Raw genomic sequence first — 20,111 nt, 5'->3', positions numbered from 1 at the left:
TAGGAATAATTTTGTGGAAGAGGCTGTATGAATCTCATGCTACATGTTTTACTTGAAACATTCTGGTCATGTCTGTGATTTCGTACTCATAAATTAAGTATTGTATGTTGCAAAGGAGCCATTAAGTGGAGTAAGATTTAAGGTTTCCCAGTAAGAACAGGCCCTTTGAATGAAATAAGGATGGGTCATAGTGTATGGGCAGCTTTATTACGTTAGAGATGAATGATAAAACTAAAGGAAACTAATATGTAATTGAAAAGGGTCTAAAATAGGGGGATTTAAAACAGACACCCCCCTCCCAACATTGAAATAACCCAAATTCCAAACCAAGGTCATAGAGAAGCTATATAACCCTGGAGGCCAGGAATCGAGTCAAGTTCTCCCAAGTCTGAAGACGGTCCTTTGTCGCAAGCCACAAGCTAAGTCAGAAGATCCGTTCCTGGAAAAGGCTGAAAGAGAACCGGGAGTCTCGGCACCTACACTCAGAAAAGCGGGTCCCCAAACAAGAACGCCCCGATCCAGGCCTATTGCTCAGCTAAAGAGCGAGCGACAGCCACTCACCCTGCAGCAACTGAGTGCCATGAAACCACCTCCAGCTCGCTCCGCGGCCGACAGGCCACGCAGCAGCACCCTGAGCGAGGCCCAGGCTTCGACGGCTGCCGAAGCCCAGGAGGTAGCGTAGCAGAGGCAGGTCATAGCGAAGCCTCCAGGAGGCCGCCATCTTCCCGGCCTTCTCCGGGACTGCTCGCAGCGCGGACAGATCCACGGCCTCAAGTCCCGCCCACGGCCTCAAGTCCCGCCCACGCCCCGCCTTGCAGGGTTTAGCCCCGCCCACAATGCACGCTCCGCACCTTCAGACTCAGGACCAGCCCTCCTAGCGCCGCCTCCAGTCTCCCTGGGCACGCCCACCAGCCGGTCGGCGCCTGCGCAGGCTCTCCCAATGGGCGAGGCTCTCTCCGATCCCGCCTCTCGCTCTTGCTCCGCCCGCAGGCTACCCGTTCCGCCGCCTAACAGCGTTCTCGTTGCGGTGAGGCCTGGAAAGAGCGCGCGGCGGATAACCGGATAACCGAGCAGAGGTCGGAACCATGTCTGGCTATCACGCTCAAGGAGACTGTTGCTCGCGGCAGTGCAGCGTGCAGGTAAGAACAGCGATCTACAGCACGCGGGATGAGGCTTCGGTCGGAGCAGATACCCACTCCCAAGTCCAGTCCAGTCCGAGGTCACTCCTATCTCCTAGTGGGGCTGCTCAACCCGGTGCTGACCTGGCGCCTGGAAGACAGCACCCTTTAGAGTAGCCTACCTTTTTGTGAGGTTGGAGATAGTGGAAATGATTCTTCTTTAAGGAAACCCTCGGGGTGCATGGGTTTTTCTTTCAAGTTAAACACGCCACAGTCTTATGGAATACCTTCTATGTGCTAAGAAAATAGTGAACAAGAGAACTAGAAAAACAAAGTTTCGATACTATGTGATAAATTCTGCAGAACACTCAAGGGAAATCCACGAAATTATCCCCTTTTATTAGCCTTGTTTAGGGTCATACACTTCATATCATCCACTGTTCGTCACTGAAGGAAGTCAGGACAGGAACTCTTAACAGGGCAGGAACCTGGAGGCAGAAGTTGATGCAGAGGCCACAGAAGGGTGCTGCTTATTGGCTTGCTCCTCATGACTTGCTCAGCCTGCTTTCTTATGGAACCCAGGACCATCCACAATGCGCTGAGCCCTCTCCCATCAAACGCTAAGAAAATGCCCAATGACTTGCCTACAACCTGATCTTATGGAGACATTTTCTCAATAGAGGGTCCCTCCTCGCAGATGACTATCGCTTGTATCAAGCTGACATCAAATTAGCCAGCGCAGACACCTAACTACTTTTTCTGTTGGTTAATTTATGTATCTTTTAAGACTTGTCCTTGTGTTAGCTGCTTGGAAGTCTTCACCAACAGGGCATAAAACAAGCCAGCAAAGTCCACAAGATTTAAGTTTGAACCCTTTGATACAAGGCTTTTCTTAATGTAAGAAATGTGAACTTAGTTCATCCAGTGTTTATTGAGCAAAACACTGTAGTAGTTAGAGCTTACCAGGAACATGTTTCTTTTGCCACGCTTGGGGAAGAAAGCCAAGCTTGGGGAGAAAACCCAGGAAGGCATCATTTTTATTTGTTTTCTTTTGCCTTACCTTTCATGGTGTCATGTATAGCGACTGTAAGGTTCAATTTCACTGGATATGACCCAGATCGTCCCTTTGTGTCAGAGATTATCAGGAAGGTTATTGACAAGATGCAGCACAGTGGGGTTAGAACAGAGGTCAATCCCAAGAGACACAGCAGGGTTCTCCCTCATACAGGGTTCTGGAAAAGAGAAGAGCCATGGAGCTAATGAGCGGCGGTATTTGCAGTCAGTTTGCCCGGATTTCCTGGACTGAGGAAAGAGAAAACGCTGAGTCCTTTCTGACTTGAGAATCACAGCAGAGTGCTTGTCACCTCACTAAGGCTGTGAGAATGATGCTCGCTCTAGGGCCTGCTAGCAGCTGGGAGGTGGAGGTGGAGCAGCTGCAGGTGGGCATGACTTAGATCTAGCAGTGATCCTGGTTGTTCTGCACTAAAGCTACAACCAGAGGCCATCTAATCCCTGCCTCGTGGTTTCCCTGCTCTCGGCATCCGCCCATCTTCACCTCCCTGCACTTAGCCTACCTCCTGACCATATCCACCCCGGCCCATCCCTGTCTGTTCATCACACAGTTTTCTTTCTCGTACCTGTTGCTGCCCCCGTGTACCCGAGTATCCTTTGCACTATATGGCAACTCGTACCTTTTCTTGATTTTCTCTTCCCCAAGCTGCTGAGAGCCCACAAGAGGTAAGGAGAGGTCAGCCCTATGGATCAGTGAATCTGTGTGCTTTCCCTCCGGGGAGCTGCCTCTCATGCTCCTTTGGGTGGCTATTCCAAAACCTTACCATCCCTCTTCATCTCGTGCCCCAAGCGTGTTGCCCCTGAAAGTACAATGACAGGAAAAGCTGTTACGTGCAAACTTTTCGACTTCAGTTTCTCCTTTTTCCCCCACTACACTATAACTTAAAGTAAAGGAGTGGGGTCTGTATCCATATTACCCGGATTCAAATCTTGGCTCTGCCATTAGTATCTGGTAGTCTTAGACAAGCTCATCTTTTAGTATAATGGGGTTGGTATAAGGATACAGTAGGCCATACAGCTTTAACAGTCACAGAACGGGCACCCAGCAAATGTTGGCAATCCCTGTTGTTGATAGCATCTTCATTCTTTCGCTGGCTGAAGGCAATTACCTCCTTGTTCTTCCAATCTCACTCCCTTTCCCCACACAAGTGAGCCTGTCTATTAGATCATAGCTCTCTACGCCTTCAGTCTCTTGTCCTCCAGCTCTGCCTCTTAGCAAATGGTGCCATTTGGATATTGAGTGTCCACAAAGGTCCACATGGTAAAGGCTTATTCCCTAGGTTTGCACCATTTGGAGGTAGAAGCACCTGTACAAGGTGGGGACTAGCAAAAGATCCTTATGTCGTTGAGCATGTGACCCCAAAGAGCATGGTACACCCTATGTACCTTCTTCTCTTTTCCCTCCTGGCCATCGGGTGAACCATTTGTGCCATCATGTACCCTTTGCCCTGTACTCCACCAAAGACCTAAAAGTGATAGACCCAGCTAACCATGGATGGAACCTATAAAACTGAGCCAAAATAAGCCTTTCCTCATGGTAGTAGCTCGGGCATTTTGTTACAGGAGCTAAATGTTGTTAGGGAATATGCTACAACTATGCTCATTAATCTCACTTCATCCTGGTTATTTTACCCTCCAAAGGGTCCTCAACACTGCCAGCAGCACTGCCCAGCCGTCCCCAGTCTCTAGTGTCCCCCTCCCCACAATGGCTACTTTGTACCTTTATGTACATTTACTGTATAATACTTGTGGGCTCTCACACTGCCCTTCAGTATCTTTTCTCCACTATCGTAGTCGGGTGTGTGAAAGCTAGATATGAGGGCTGGGAGATGGCTCAGCGGGCTCAGTAGACACTGAAGCATGCCAACCTGATTTGGATCCTCGGCAAACATGTAGAAGCTGCACACGATTGCACGCTCCTATACCGCCAGCCTTGGAGTGGATGAAGGTGAGAGGGTTCCCAGGACCTGCTGGCCAGCTAGGCTAGCTGAAACAGTAGGTTCAGAGAGACCTTGTCTCAAAAATAGTTGGAGAGATGACTCAGTGGTTAACGGCATTGGCTGCTTTTCCAGAGGTCCATTCCCAGCACTCAAATGGTGACTCACAACTGTCTGTAACTCTAGTTCCAGAGAATCCATACCCCCTCTTCTGGCCTTTGTGAGCACCAGACATACAAGTAGTACACAGACATATATGCAGGCAAAACACACACACACACACACACACACACACACACACACACACACACATTATATTTTCAAAGTTTTAAAGAGGCAGATATTCCCCGACTCCCCACCTTCATCCACAAGTCCTAATTTGTAGCCAGTTCCATCTTCTGATTCTCCCCTATCCACCTGTGTAACATTCTTACTGCCCTTCATGAGCTCTAGACCCCTTCCTAATTCCTTTCCTCCCTATCTATAGCTTCTCCTCCCATTGTGCTCCACCCATTTTGTATTATACATTATCATCTCCTAACTGAAGTTTACAGATTAAGCTCCCCAGAGTCTCAGGGCCTATCATGCGTTAGCGCTCAGGCTTTGTTGACTGAAGGAGTGAAGTATTTAATAAATGACAGGAAACAAGTGCGAAGAGCGAATGCTGTCGCCCAGAATTGGAGTGGGGTGGCTGCATCTTGCTTGAGGTAAAGCTAACCAACAGGGTTTGAGAGAATTGCAACAACTGGAGATCCAGCATGAGCAACAACAGCATAAAGGAAACTGTATTCTTGCTGGGGAGGAAGACATAGCTTAGTTACCTATTGCTATACGCAAACCATCCCAAAATTTAGCAGCTGGAAACAGCACTGATTGTATCCCACAGATGCTCAGGGTTAGGAATCTAGGAGGAGCCAGGCTGTGTTCTGGATCAGGACCTCATAAGGCAGCACTCAGGCTGTTGCCTGAGCAATGGTCACATCAAGGATGGGCCGCACAAGGAAGATCTGCTCCCCCAAGTGACTTCTGTAGGCTGTGGTGGCCTTCTGCATGGGCTGGCTCCGCAAAGAACCAGTGATCCCAGAGAGAGAGATTCCCAGGATCCAACACTGACCCTCATATCTTACAGCCTCATCTGTGAAGTAGCACAGTAGCCACTTCTACCATGGTCTGTTAGCGCATGGGCACCATGAGGGCAGACCGTCAGTGTGACCGCCAGGGTTCAGTGGTCCCTAAGAGCCACCTTGTAATTGATTCAGTAAGGAGTTTGGCTAGAACTGAGGGATTTACATAAAACATGACTGAAATACTTGAAAAGTAAATTAGAACATAAAAGGACATAACAGATCAAGGAAATGGTATTTGAGAACTTGTTGATTTGAGGGCCCAAACTCATGATCAAAGGACTGTGTTAGTTCAGTGTTCAAGGTAGAATGGAGGATGAACTGGAGGAGGAGAAAAAGCAGACAGATCAAACAGGGAAAGTGTAGCTTCTATCTCAAAAGGTCAGTCCTGGGAAGAATATATTGGGATTACAAAGTGAGAGCAATGGAAATAACAATTTCTGCAAATTCATTGCATTCAAGTTAAAAGATTACCCTTTACTCTGACGTTATTCTCCTTACTATCTTTATGTTTAAAATCCACTCTTTTCTGAAGACAGTAGTAGTGGAGAGTTAAATATAATTAGTGTCATTACTTGACAACCACATGTCATTCCTTAAAATTAATAAAACTACCCTTGGGCCTATGAGCTGAGTCAGTGGGTAAAGCAATTGCTACATATCCATTGACCTGAGTTCATTCTCCAGAGCCCACATAGAGGTAGAAGAAGAGCTGACTGCATGAAGTGGTGCTTTGACCTTGGCATGTGCACCCCACCCCCAACTAAAAAAGAAAGAAAACTGGTGTTGTGTCTGGGTCCAGTCTCGAAGGGTTCGTAGGTTCCAGGATAGGGGCATGTGGATTAGAAATATCAGGCATACAAAACAGATATAAAAGAAATAGACAGAGACACAGAATACAGTTGGGAGGGCAAGCCAGTGAATACTGAATTCACCCACGTCCATTTTCCATATGCTTTTATACCCCTAAAGGTACACACACACACACACACACACACACACACACACACACACACCAAAAAGCCAAGAAGGAAGGCAAAAGACTGCTTTGCCATGATGTAAAGAACAAACAGAGCAATTACCTCTTCAATACCTGAGACATCAAGCAACAATACCTTGAGCACACCTTAGGCCAAGCATCCTGTAGGCAGTCACTCCTTGGGACAAACCTTCTGTCATATCCTTGAAGGAGCAGGAATTGGCCTGAACTCTCAGACCTTTGGTCAAGGTAAACCAGATCTACCTCTGTGGGCCATCTTAATACCCAGAACACCTAGGTCAAGATATCTTGTTAGTAGCCATACCTTAAGTCAAACCTCTTGTCAACAACCTTGAGCAGGAATAGGCCAGAACTCTCTGACCTTTAGTCATGGTGAAACTGACCCCTTTCTTTGGGCTCCCACAGTGTTGAAATTCAGAAGTCTGGGGAAATCACTGAGCCCTGCAAGGAAACCAAGCCCATGCTCCGGAAAGTGTCCCTGGACCACAGCTGGGCCCTGTTTATGCTAATAAACATATACTTCGAGTGTCCCCCCCCTCACCTGACAGTTTATGTTTGCCTCAGAGTCTCCCAAAGAACCCTGGGTCCAGGTGCATACTGACGTTTTCAAGTGAAAGTAGCGAGGAGAGGAAATAAATGGAGCCCTGTTGGGCATAAGTAAGTATGTCTGTGACAGGCGAGGCTGGGAGGCCTTCAGAGTGGAACAAAAGCACTTTACACTTTAATGCCTGTAATATAGTCTGTGTCTGCCACAGCAGAGCTGCGCTTCTGCTAACAGTCCATTGTGGTGAGTCTTTAGCTTCGTGTCATACAGTCATTATGCTCACTGAAAGCCAGCTCCGACGACAGCTCCAAGGGAGTGGTGGACAGCAGCTAAGCCTTCCCTTCTTGCCAGTTTGAAGACAGCTTTTCCATTTTCACACTCGGGCTGCACAGCTTAAGTGGCTGCATCTTCCACAGATGTGTCTTTGCCAGCTCTCCATGGCTTCCCCGGAATTGTATCTGCTGATCTGAATGACTGAGGGAGACACAGCAACCTGCTGCCCTGTCAGTGTTAGGCTGTAGCAGGAAGCTGGCTAATTGCTCTAATTCTTCAGAACTGGGGAAAGACAAAAGGAAAGGGGGATCTATAATAATAGACCATTTTCTGTAATGTTTGCAATTTGTTGCGCAAATTTGGTCTTAACGATTGGAACACTGCAGGAGTCTTCCCATTAGCTGTATTTAATATGTAATTAAAATATCATTTATGTTCCCCAAGAAAAGGAAATAGCAAATTATATGGGGCATAGAAATTTTTGGCTAGTTTCCTTGAGAAAAGTTAAGAATTCCATTTTATTATTAACTTTAAGTAATTAATTTGTGTTCAAGAACTTTAACTCTTTAAAATGGAAGGAAGTGAGTATTGTGCCATACGCTTTGTACCGAGTGTAGAGATTTTAAATTGTATGTTTAAACATTTCTGTATATGTGTGTAGCTCCATGTGATATGTACACAGGAGTGCAGGTTCCCAAGGACTCCAGCAGAGGGTGCTGGGTCCTCTGGAACTGGGATAATGAGTGATTGTGAGCCTCCTGACATGGGTGCTGGGAACTAAAGTCCCGCCCTCTGCAAGGGGATATAGACCTTAACCTCTAAACCATCTGTCCAGCCCCGTTGGGGGGGAGGAGGGTTAGATAGGTAGGTAGATGTAATGTACATGCAGGTGCATAAGAAGGCCAGAGGCTTCAGTACCCCCTGGAGCTGGAGTTAGACAGTGTGAGCCATTTGGTGTGAGTGCTGGTAACTAGACTCTGGTCCTCTACAAGCGCAATACATGCTCTTAACTGCTGAGCCACCTCTTCAGCTTTGTGCTGTGTGTTTTATCTTCATTTTATCTTATTTTATTCCTCAACGTGTTCTCATTTAATGGTTGAGTAAAAGAGAGGCTCGGTGTCTTAGTTAAGGTTTCTATTTCTATTGCTATGACAACACTGGGGAAAGGCACCACGGGGAGGAAGGGATTTATTTCACCTTACAACTTGGAGTCCATCATCCAGAGAAGTCAGGCAGGAGCTGAAGCCGAGACTGTGGAATGCTGCTTCCTGGTTTGGTCCTCATAGTTTATACAACCCAGAACCACCAGCGCAGGGGCAGCACTACCCACAGCGAGCTGGGCCCACATCAGTTATCAGTAAGAAAATGTGCCACATTGTTGCCCACAAGCCAGTCTGGTTGAGACATTTTCTCAATTGAGGTTCCCTCTTCCTAGATGACTCTAGCCTGTGTCAAGTTGACATAAAAACTAGCCAGCACACTCAACACTGTGTAAACAAAGAATTAGATATAATGTAGTTTTTAAGTCCTGCTCACTCTTAAGCCTGTGTTGGTTTGAGCTTTACAAAATGTCTAACTTTCTCCCATGCTTTCAGTTTTCTATTGTGAAGGTTCCTTCATCAACAGTCACTCAGAATTCTTGTCGAAAACTATGGATAGGGAGATAGAAGGAGAGAGAATGAGAATCAGGAACATTTGGGAAAGCACAATTTTAGCTACCTGAGCATCCAGTCTTGAAATCATGATTTTCTTCACCTTCATAGACCTGAATGGAGGGAGGAGGACCTTGGACTTCCCACAGGGCAGGGAACCCTGACTGCTCTTAGGACTGGAGAGGGAGGGGGAGGGGAGAGAAAAAAAGAATGATTTTGCAGCCACTGAGCGCTGGGTGCACAGGGGCTTTTCTGTGTGATGCGAGACTGGACTTCATCTTGTATTTCCAATGCTTGTCCAGCTCTCAGAATGGAGGCTCGGGGTCCCCAGAATTTTTTCAGGTGCCTTGAAGGGAAAATCTGGGCTTTGGGGTTCCCTGCTCCGAAGATGCTCTCATTTCTTTTAGGACCCCTGTGAAACCTTCCCACTTCAGCAATGTATTTTGAAATATTTGTAAAAGTGACTTAATCAGCAGCTGTTACTTGTTCTCACGGTAATGCTATGTGTCATACTGCCAAAATGGAGTTCATTGTAGTTCTCTTTGTTTTTGTTTTAATTTAAACTATTAAGAAAAAGCAGGGGGAAGCAAATGACATGGTTTTCTTAGCAGGTAATTATTGGAGTGACACGTATAAATGAGGCTTGATGTTCACCTCAGCCTTTTTATTTCTGTGCTCCTTTAAACAAAAACCTTCACAGGAAAATCATGATTGCTTTTTAGTAGGATTTGCTTATTGCTATTTGCCTGGTTTTAATTTTCATAGTGAGTGTTTATTATAATTATAATTATAATAAGAGAAGATATTGAAATCACTTTGAAAAACCAAACATTTTTAAGATAAAAATGAAACTGAACCAGCATAGACTGTGTTGGACAGATAACGACCGTGATATCTTGTGTATGGTGTTCTAGTGGGGTGTTTTGTGTGAATAACTTTTCTGTGTGGCATAAGGTCCCTCTGGCTTTCTGTTGACAGTGTGTCGTAGACCCCTGGCACTTCCCTGCCTTGTTCTCACAGCCTGTTCCAGAGAGTTAGACCTAGGCCCCTATACTGACCAGTCCCAGATTGTCTAATAACTAAGTAAATCCATTTTCTAAATGTTAGGGACAGAACGTGTTTGTTTCCTTAACTGTCTCTTAGGTAGATTTCTTTGAACGTCCTTAAGTTGGCTTTGTGCTAGAAATGCCAGCTGGAGTACACAATTTAAAAAGTCTGTTTAATCTTCTGTTTAAGGACAAGGAACACCCCAGATTCCTGATCCCAGAACTTTGCAAACAGTTTTACCATCTGGGCTGGGTCACCGGCACCGGAGGAGGAATTAGCTTGAAGCATGGGTGAGTTTCTGGTTGATTGCAGCTCTGGAGTTCTCCAGTTCAGCACCCCATGGGTGTGTGTCCAAACCCAGCGGATAGCCAGTTTAAAGTGATCCTGAAGCTGTTTACTTTCTACATGATCGATGGGTGTTTGCATGACCCAGCGGGACCAGGAGCAGAGCAACAAGCTCTTTCAGCACCGAAGGCTTCCTATCCCAGCTGTTAATTGGGATAATTTGATTCTCTCTTTTTGGAACAGTGAAGGTAGGTAACAGGCCAGCAAGCATGTTCATGCATCTTCACAGGATCCTCTCTAGACAACCTTAGATTTATTTCAAAAGTTCAGAGACATATTTTGAAGTCACTTAAATACAGATTATTAATTGTTGAAAATTCAAAAATCCATGTTTACCGAGTTCAGAAACAGGCCATGTACTATTGTAAGCAGAGATATCATTATTAATGGGCACAGCATCTGCTGATATCTACTCCTTTGAGGCACTGGATTTAAATCAGAAAGAAAGAATCATTTTCTATTGCTCATTGGATTCAGAGAATGTCTTGTCTTCGAACAGATGAGGAATAAGCACTCTCAAGGTGACACCTCATTCTCCCGAGACTTTCTGAAGTAGGATTAATGTTTTCTCCTGAAATATTGTAGGAATATTGCTGTCTGGAGCCTGAATGTTAACCTGAGTGAGGGCATTTTATTTCTGTATTCCAATTCACCTTTTCTCTTTAGCAAAAGGAGTTATTAAAACATTTGTATGTTGAGTATATATGTACATGATATATATGTATGTACATATACATATGTATGTGCATATGTGTGTATATATGGATATATCCATTTCAAGGAGTCTGCATTTCATAATATCTGTATTTCATAATAGTAAATGAATTATAAAATCAGGACATTTTAAACAGAAGGAATTTTACTGCATCTCTCAAGATGATGATTTTATAATTTTATCTGCTTCAAATTACAGTGTAATTTATGAAACAATTCAATAGTGGGAAGTAGCAAAAGGTGCCTTAGTCGGCAGCTTGTATAGTGAATACAGGGATCAGAGTATAGCCACCGCGTGCCCCCTGGCGGGCATGCTCCCTGGTGGGCCCACACGCCCATCAGTCACCCCAGCTGCTGATGTGTCACTTCAGCTTTGGGCAGGCGTTCAGATTGCTCTGCCTAAATTTTCAAGTTGTCTTGTTCACAATATACCCGAAACTATTAATAATTTGTTCTTGTTTCACTTTTCTATTTAAAAGTCAAGTGCCTGTAATTAATTTTCCTGATGTATAATTTATAATAAATCATGCTCTAAATGTATTTAGTTACCTACTTAGTTTATTTTAATGTCCAGAGAATGGTTTTTTACATAATAGGGCTCCTACCAAACTGAGCTAAAAGGGTCATTTCTGGATGTAAATGTTAGAACGAGTAGAATGAAACTCAAAATTTTGAAAATTTTTTAAAGCAAGGAATTGTAAAGGACTTTTCTTTCTGAAAGAACTTTACTGTTCCACACACTGATTGCGTGTGGCCAACATAAACCATTTATTGGCACATCTCTTAATATGCAATGACTTTTATAGCACTACAATCAATTTATAGGAAAGTTGCATCATGTGTAGTTTTTTCCCTAGTTTTAATGGGCAAGGAGCTCCCCCTAGAGGCCACAAGTGGGAAGAAGAAAAGTTTTAAGGCAAAGGGTTTGACTTCCTGTTTATGCTTTACAGACTAAAATGAATGTTTTTAGTAAAATGTTGAATATCGCCCCTAATATTTAAAGTACTTTAAGAGCCACCATTACTCATATCCATGTTTCTGGTAATAGTTTTGTCTTCCATGTCTGACTTTTGGTGCAAATAAATTTGAAAAGATATAAATATAGTAGATAATGTTCTAACATCATACAGACAGTAAAGTCTTTGGGACTGCAGAAATACTAGCAGATTGTAAGGTTTGGCTGATACTACTCCAGCTTACATGATTGGTTCTGGTACCAGAATTATACATGCATATACACACATCCACATGCGCACACATATATATGACAGCCAGGACATGCATAGGGATTGAAAGTAAGGACGCACATAGGAGTCATCAAAGCAACTCCATGACACTCAGCAGCCACTGCCTTTGGCTTGGTCGTGATGTTTAGACTTATCATTTCCTGTTTTCATCAGTATGTGCCAGCTACACTAAGCTTGTCGCATGCCGCTAGAATCACATTTGATAAACTCCTATTATAGATGAGCTGTTGAGACCTCGTATTTCAGTAATCTTCAATGACCAGAGCCGAAGTACAAATAGACACACCTGCACACGGATGGGCATGAACTCTTGTTTTTCTGTCCTCTTATTTCCCACAGAGTGAAAGAGCAGGGAGTGTAGAGAACTAGACTCCAGAATTCATTCCCTGGAACTTCCAGGTTCTTTTTATAGAATCAAACAAACATTTTCCTTTAAGCTTTTGTGTGTTATCTAAAACAAAAGCTGTCACTTTGTATTTTTCCTGCATTTCTCTTTCTGTGTTGGAATTTATATATTAAAAACTTACTTAGCTTATCTTTGAATTGCTCAAAGTTGATGAAATTCTAAATTTCCATTTATAAAGACAGCAGTACAAAGAGACTTAGCACAGCTGGAACCTCTCTGACCACAAGGCTGGCGAGGGGTTCTCTGGGGCCTTGGCTCTGGTGGAAGGGCTGCCGCACTGTTGTCCCATGCAGCAGACGCTGAGCACGGCAGCTGCTTCCTGGATTCTGCTCACCTCTCCAGGCATCTTTCTAGGCCTTAGTCCACCAAGAAACCCTCGTTTCGCTGATACGCCTGTCAGTTCCAAGTCAGTATTTTGTAGTAACCACTTTGACAGCTTTATACAAGCCATCCTCACTTTCACTTTGAAGCCTTTGATATTTGTCCATTGTGCTTTTCTGCCTCCATGGCAAAAGCTGATATTCTCTTGGTTTCCATTTTTTTGTGGCAGCTTGTTAATGTGCTCTGGCAACTGAAACTTATAAGTAGACTGTCCTTTAAGTGGAGGGAATGGGAAAGTTTTGGGAATTATGTTGCAAGTCAAATTTGACAGCACCGTAGAGGACCTTGTGGGAAAATGGTACAGCCGGTGTAGATCTCTCTCTCTCTCTCTCTCTCTCTCTCTCTCTCTCTGTGTGTGTGTGTGTGTGTGTGTGTGTGTGTGTGTGTGTGTGTGTGTGCGCGCGCGCGCACGCTCTTTATTTTGTTTCAGATGTTTGCTGGTCTTGAGTTCATGGTCTACCCTGCTCAGCCTCCTAAGTGCTGTGATTATAGGCATATGCAACCACACTCAATATCCTAATCTCATTTCTAATTTTTTGTGATTGCTTAATTGCCAAATAATTTCCAAAATTTGCATTGAGGAATTTAAATTCCTCAGTTACCTAATGCTAATGCTGTAATTAGCAAACTGTCCAGCAGAGGGCTCTGTGCTTCATGACTTCATGAAATGAATTTGAGTCTCATTCTTTACAATGCAAAAATGTTTTCAACCAGACATATATTTTACCTGATTTTAGGTTAACTATATTTTACATAGTATACTGAAATTTTATTCATTCATGCCACAAGTAGTAAATAATTAACATATTCAAATTTATGTTTCCTCTAGATAATGGTCTAGCTACAACTAATTTTTTTTGCCCCATGAAAAGAAATACATATATGTGAAAGAAGAAGACAAAAGCAACTACCACGAGTTTTCTTAGGCCACTAGTGTTTCAAAGTAGCCTAGAACTCATTCTGTGCACCCTAACTCCTTCACTCAACCAAGCAGCTGCTCAGGGCTTGATGTGTAGAGGACATTGATGGTTATACTGCAGGGATGCACTTTATTTGTTCAAAACCAGAACTTTAGCTAAACAAAAACCAATTTCTATATTTTGTGTTACCAGCAATGAAATCTACATTGCTCCCTCAGGCGTGCAAAAGGAACGCATTCAGGTATGCTAAAGGGTCCTTTGTAAGCCCTCTGCCCCCTCTCCTTAACTGCCATTCCACAAAGTGGAATCGCTTCTAAAGGTTATGTTAGTTTTGAAGGGTGGTTCTGTTGTGAAGATTTAAGTAACTAATCAACAAACATTTGCTAAGTAACTATTCAATATTTGCTGAGTAATTATGAAACGTTTCTTTAAGGCGGCAAGTATCTTCCACGTCTGCAGCGTGTGTTGTAAACTCTCATGGGGCTGGAGAGATGGCTCACAGGCTAAGAGCACTCAGTGCTTTTGCAGAGGACCTGGGTTTGCTTCTCAGTTCTCACCCTCACAGTGGCTCACAACTGCCTGTAACTCCAGTTGTAGGGGATCTAAAGCCCCTCTTCCTACCTCCTAGGGTACCGGGTATGCACATGGTATACATACATCCATGCAGGAAAACAAAAATAAATGAATTTTCAAAATCTCCTTCAGAGAGCTGTAGCAGGCATCAGTGATCAGACTGGTGAGCCGCTCCTGCTGATAGGCTCAGCTCACACAAGCTGATTCCTACCTTAATCACAAAGCTGTTCCAATTCAAAGTGGGGAAGTTTTGTTTCAAAATTTTGAGAAGTGGCAGTCTATATCAATGCTAGACTGTTTCCTCAAATCTAACCAAATACATGAAACATTGATTATATATTTACAAGAAAAGTTACTCTCTTAGTGAAAGCTTATATTGTAGCCTGTGGTAAGCCCTGGTATTTGGAAGATGCACATCAAAAATATGCAGGCATCTCCGAGAACCAGCTAGGTCAACACACTCCCGAAAACTTGAAGAGTAGCATCATTACTAAGTTTCTCAAGGAATAAGAAAGTTCTGACACCCACCTGGGCATGTTACATGGTTTCCCGAAAATGTGGTTGTGAAATGGCAGGCCTAAGTCTGTGAACTGACAACAACATTGTTATACACATGATTACTTCTACATCCAAGCTTATCCTTAAAGTCCTAAAAGAAAGTGATTTTTTTAATTCTCAAGAAAGTTTTTGATAGTATAAAACTATCTATTAATTGTATTAGTTTGTGTGTATCAGTATTTTGCCTACATGTGTTTCTGTGCACCATGTGCATGCAGTTCTGTTGGAGGCCAGAAGAGGGCATCAGGTCCCCCAGGACTGGAGTTAGGTGGTTGAGAGCAGCCATGTGAGTGCTGGGTACCAAACCCGGGTCCTCTGGAAGAATTGTCAGTGCTCTTAACCACCGAGCTGTCACTCCAGTCCCAGTATAAAACTTGGACATTTTTTTTCTTGGTACTAAAATTTTGGGGACTCCATGGATGTTTGGTTTGAATGTTATACTTGTTTGCATATGCATATACTGTATAAATATACTGAGTAGAGACATTTTAATTGTTATTTTTTAAGACCTTCTTTTCTTTTTCTCTCTCTATAAATAGCCAGAAGATATGTTTGTTTGTGACATCAATGAACAGGACATAAGTGGGCCTCCAGCATCTAAGAAGCTCAAAAAAAGCCAGTGTACTCCTCTTTTCATGAATGCTTATACCATGAGAGGTACGCAGGTTCCAGGCAGAGTTGGCCTAGCCTCACTAGCACAGTCATCATGACTTCAGTTAACAGCTCTCGAGGATCTAACATGCAAGCATTTTGCTTCCCCTCGTTGCATTCTCATCAGCCTCTGAAGAAGGTCCGTTGTTACTCCGCTTTCCTCTTAGTTAAGCTCCTGTCAGGTGCCACAAGCTAGAGTCACCGGGAAAGAGGACCTGCAGCTCAGGAAGTGCCTCCGTCAGACTGGTCTGTGGGCAGCTCTGTAGGTACATTTTCTTGGTTAATGGCTGGTGTGGGAGAGCACAGCCCACTCTGGATAGTGCCACTCCTAGGGAGGTGCTCCTAGAATGTATAAGGAAGTGGGCTAAGCAAGCCATGAGAGCCAGTCAAGCGCACTCCTCCGTGGCCTCTGCTTTAGTTCCAACTCAAGTCTTGCCTTGAGTTCCTGCCCTTACTTCCCTCGATGGGAAACTGTGATGCAGGACATGTAAGCCACATAAACTCTTTCCTTTCCCAGGCTGGCTTTGGTCAGCATTCTGTCAACAGCAGCAGAAGCTAACTAGGACACCATCTTACCCACCCCAGATTTTCCCATGACAGAGAAAGTCAGATCCATAACTAAACATATACATACATAAAGTACACAGATATAGGTGTTGATTTTCTCTTAAAGACACAAGTTCTCCTCACTGAACAGCTGCTGCTTCATCCTACAGGAGCAGGCGCAGTGATCCATACCCACTCTAAGGCTGCTGTCTTGGCCACCCTCCTGTTTCCAGGACAGGAGTTTAAAATTACACATCAAGAGATGATCAAAGGAATAAGGAAATGTACCTCAGGAGGGTATTACAGGTATAATTTTATTATTAAGTTATTTGGCATGCATTTTTTCCTCCTCTTTTTATGCATCTAATGAGATGTGGTGGGCTCTGTGTTCAGTAATACCCCACGTAACAGTGAACCTTCAAAGGCGTTCTCGGGCACAAACTCCTCCTCCCTTCCCCAGCCGTGCTGAGTTATTAGCAACATGAGTAATGAAATGATTGCTCCATTAAAACGAACAGAAGTTCTGCCTGGACTTTCTGTCAAGCTGGGCGAGGACAGCCCCTGTTTTCAGCGCTGAGAAAGCAAATCTCCTCACCTCCACTTTGTCTTCAGGAAGCTGGAACTGAGACTACCACTAGAGTTTATGTTGATGTAATGTATTTCTAGAATATGCTCCTGTTTATAAAAACTTTCTATTCATTTTAATTAGAGAAATGACTGTTTCAGAATTTGTGATGTGACATAAAAGGGCACAGCAATGACCTCTAACTAAATTTAAATAAATCCACCAACCTGCAAAAATGTAGCCATTATTTATGAATCTAGACTTGAATGACTTGAAGACACAGGTTCCCAGTGTCCAGGTACAAGCTGAGCCTTGCTTTTGGTTGATAACGTCCCTCTGAACCTCCACCCTTCCTAGTCCGCGGGGCTTGGTTCCCCCTCCCTTCAGAGGTCAGTGCTCTGGGTGCTGAAGACACCACAGTGTCTTACTGTGACTGCAGTAAGGGAACAGGTTGGATGTGTTTAAACCTCTGTGCTGAAAATTCAGTTCATTTGATTTTCTTGTTTAGTGTGTGCCTAAAGCCTTCCTCGGCACTGCGAAAATTATGTCGAAAAGGTGTAAGTTAAAGCAGTGGAGTATGTGCTGGGCACTCTCAAGGCCCTGGGTTCAGGCCTCAGCAGCAGAGCTAAGCTAAACAAAGTCAGCACCAAACTTCCCCTCCTTACCAGGTGAGCTGAGCATGCCTTACTGTAGCAGTCGTCAGGGAACATGCCTCTGCTGGAGTGCAGAGGATCCCGACAGTCAGCCAGAGGACTCCATGCCTCTGTTTCTTTTAACTTGTGAAGATCAGTATCCTGTTGATGAAGTAAGGTATTGCTTTGAATTTGTTTTCTAGTCTCACTGTGCTTTGAAATTATTTTGCGCCTGGAAATATCTCTGATTGTGTGACGAATGCTATAGGAAAATCTAAGTCTGTCGCTCTTTAGACTGGTTTCAGGGACAATGTGAGAGCAGCAATTCTCTCCTTCCACACCACAGTATTGTATAATTACTTCTGTCTCAACTACAGTGGGATCGTGGGCAAGTCTATACTACTACGATAATGGCTGCCCAAATTATGACTCACCCGACAGCTGCTTAGTCTGTGCCTGCCTGCAGGTGGTCGCTTCAGACGACACTGGCATCTCTGTGTTAATTTACTCACCACTTTGGTGAAAGGCGGTGTGAGAAAGCCCTGTGTAAGGGAATGTCTGAGGAGCCGTTGACTACAAGCGACCTCAAGAATGGACCTAGTTTCACTTGTAGCAAAGTTACTTGATTGAACTTTATTACATTCTGACTTTATCTCATGAATTTACTGAGAAAAAAGTGAAAAAAAAGTTCTAATGCCTCAGGTGTGAGATTATTCTGAAAGAATTAACATAACCTTGGTAATTGTTGCCAGATGGTTCTTTCTATCCTGGTGCCACAGACCACGCCTGCATTGATTGGTTTGCCTGTCAAGACATTTTGGTATTCTGCCGAGGATGAAATACAATGATTTTTATATTGGGAAATATTCCTACTATGTAATATATAGTTCAGTGTTTCATCTCTTCTACTCTATGAGTGAGATGTATCATTTCCTGTCTTATGTTTAAAATGTCCTGATTATCTTTACTTCAAGGAAATGCTTGTATGGTCTTGATTTCTTTGCTAGGTTCTGGTACACTGTACAAATTTCTGCCATTTAAATTCAGAGCTGCCTGCCATTTGGTATCTTTTGGTATAGATGTTTATATAAGATATACAGAATAACTTGCAACGTCTTGTTTTGAAGTTGGAGATGTTGGAGTGCTGTATAGGTACCAGCTGGTCACTAACAGCAAAAATTACAAATAGAATATTGATATTTTAGTGGGAGTAGATGTCTTGTTCTGTCTTGTAGGTATGATGACATGTTAGTGGTACCCATTATTGAGAACACTCCTGAAGAGAAAGATCTCAAAGAAAGAATGGCTCAGGCGATGGACAAGTATCCAGACTCCTGTGCGGTGCTCGTCAGGCGTCACGGGGTATACGTGTGGGGAGAGACGTGGGAGAAAGCAAAAACCATGTAAGACCGAATTCGAGATTTGGTGCAAATCACACTCAGAATGTGAAAATGAGCTAACACGTTTTAGGACTTAAAATGGAATACAAGTTTTCTGTGTGTTTGTTAGTGGACTGGTTTCAGCTTAAATAATCTGTCAGTGTTATTTGGAGAGATCTGATTTCTTACTCTTGTTAAATCTTCAGGAAGTATTGATTAGGTCAGCTCTGATTTAGGAAGGCTCTGTGAAGTTAGCTACAGAGGAAAAGAGTCACAGATGTTAAATAATATAAATTTTATTTAAGAAATATAGCACATAATAAAACCATAACTTCATATGAGTAGTATATTTCCCGGGAAGTAAATGGTGTGTAAATGGGAAGTAAATGGCACAACGCAGTGTGATTCCTTTGCAGGTCTAAAATTTGTTGGGGTCAAAGTAGTAAACTTTTGGTATGAACTCAGTAGCAAACATAGCCACATAGCAAAGCTAATGTTGGGAGACATGGTAGTGAGGACCAGAGAGCTTTATCCTGACACACGTTCAGTGCTCTTGCCTTCTTTTCTAGGTGTGAGTGTTATGACTACCTGTTTGACATTGCTGTCTCTATGAAGAAGATGGGAATGGATCCAACGCAGCTCCCGGTTGGAGAAAATGGAATTGTGTGAACCAAGTGGATGTCTAAGTATCTTCAAGCATAAAACAAACTTAATTATGCCTTAAATAAAACTTGACTGCTTTTAAATAAGTTGGAAATTTTCTTGATGTCACTAATTTGTCACTGAATATACCAATAGTCACACTTAATCTCCTCTACATTAAATATTTGCTTATGTTCTTATGACTTTAGGTGACAGAGAGGTGGAATAAAAGCTTTTCATGTGGTATTTGCTTATTTTAAAGCATGTAAATTTGCATGTAAAGACAAAATATTTGCCTTTAAGTTAATTCCTTTTGTATACATTCTTGAGATTTTTTATCTTTAAAACACTGGTAATAGTAGAATTCATTAAATGTTTTCCACTTAATTGTGAAATGAACACTTTCTTATTTTTGATACATAAAATTTATATCAACGATTAAGACTAGTGTATCCTTTATATCTAACATAAAAAATTCTATTATTCTATTCCTTATAAACTGTAGTACTTCCCTATACAGGCTAAGTGCATATAATCTAAAAGTCCAGAGTCCAAAATATTGAGTGCAGAAATGATGTCACAGATGGAATCCACACGTCATTTCATGTGGCAGGTTGTAGTGAAGTTAAAGATGCATTTAAAGCATTGTATGAAATTTCCTCTAAGTTATATGTGAAACAAATGAAGTCTGTGTTTATCCTTGGTTTCCATCCCCAAGATAGCTCATTATGTATGTATATACATATATGTGTGTGTGTGTGTGTTTGTATACACACAGTACTATAT

The 20,111-nt window shown here is 43.1% G+C and overlaps 2 protein-coding genes across 3 annotated transcripts in view; one reads left to right on the top strand and one right to left on the bottom strand.

Moving 5' to 3' along the window:
* The window catches only part of Pdhx (pyruvate dehydrogenase complex component X), a 60,914-nt gene extending 60,153 nt beyond the window's left edge, over nucleotides 1-761 (bottom strand). The window contains exon 1 of the mRNA XM_048443630.3: nucleotides 562-761. Within this exon, the coding sequence (XP_048299587.2) occupies nucleotides 562-721 (160 nt within the window). The 5' untranslated portion in view covers nucleotides 722-761. The remainder of the gene's footprint in view (nucleotides 1-561) is intronic.
* A 201-nt stretch (nucleotides 762-962) lies between these two features.
* On the top strand, nucleotides 963-19,432 carry Apip (APAF1 interacting protein). Of its 2 annotated transcripts, XM_048443631.3 has the most exons (7): nucleotides 968-1,139; nucleotides 9,956-10,056; nucleotides 13,972-14,020; nucleotides 15,450-15,567; nucleotides 16,278-16,413; nucleotides 18,540-18,707; nucleotides 19,253-19,432. In XM_048443631.3, exons 1-7 carry the CDS (start codon nucleotides 1,086-1,088, stop codon nucleotides 19,350-19,352), a joined length of 726 nt encoding a protein of 241 aa, XP_048299588.1. In that variant the 5' UTR covers nucleotides 968-1,085; the 3' UTR covers nucleotides 19,353-19,432. The 2 variants fall into 2 exon arrangements, with proteins under 2 accessions (XP_048299589.1, XP_048299588.1); XM_048443632.3 differs by lacking the exon at nucleotides 18,540-18,707 and having other exon boundaries at nucleotides 963-1,139.
* The last annotated feature ends 679 nt before the right edge of the window (nucleotides 19,433-20,111 follow it).

This window comes from Myodes glareolus, chromosome 10 (genome assembly GCF_982192425.1).
Source record: "Myodes glareolus chromosome 10, mMyoGla1.1, whole genome shotgun sequence".
Lineage (NCBI taxonomy): Eukaryota > Metazoa > Chordata > Mammalia > Rodentia > Cricetidae > Myodes > Myodes glareolus.
This window is presented reverse-complemented; position numbering and strand designations above follow the sequence as displayed.

Bases quoted from the DNA above. Each gene is read 5' to 3' on its own strand.
- Apip (XM_048443631.3), top strand. From the start codon at position 1,086: ATGTCTGGCTATCACGCTCAAGGAGACTGTTGCTCGCGGCAGTGCAGC. The intron at 1,140-9,955 runs GTAAGAACAGCG...CTTCTGTTTAAG, and splicing joins CGCGGCAGTGCAGCGTGCAG to GACAAGGAACACCCCAGATT. The intron at 16,414-18,539 runs GTATAATTTTAT...TCTGTCTTGTAG, and splicing joins ACCTCAGGAGGGTATTACAG to GTATGATGACATGTTAGTGG.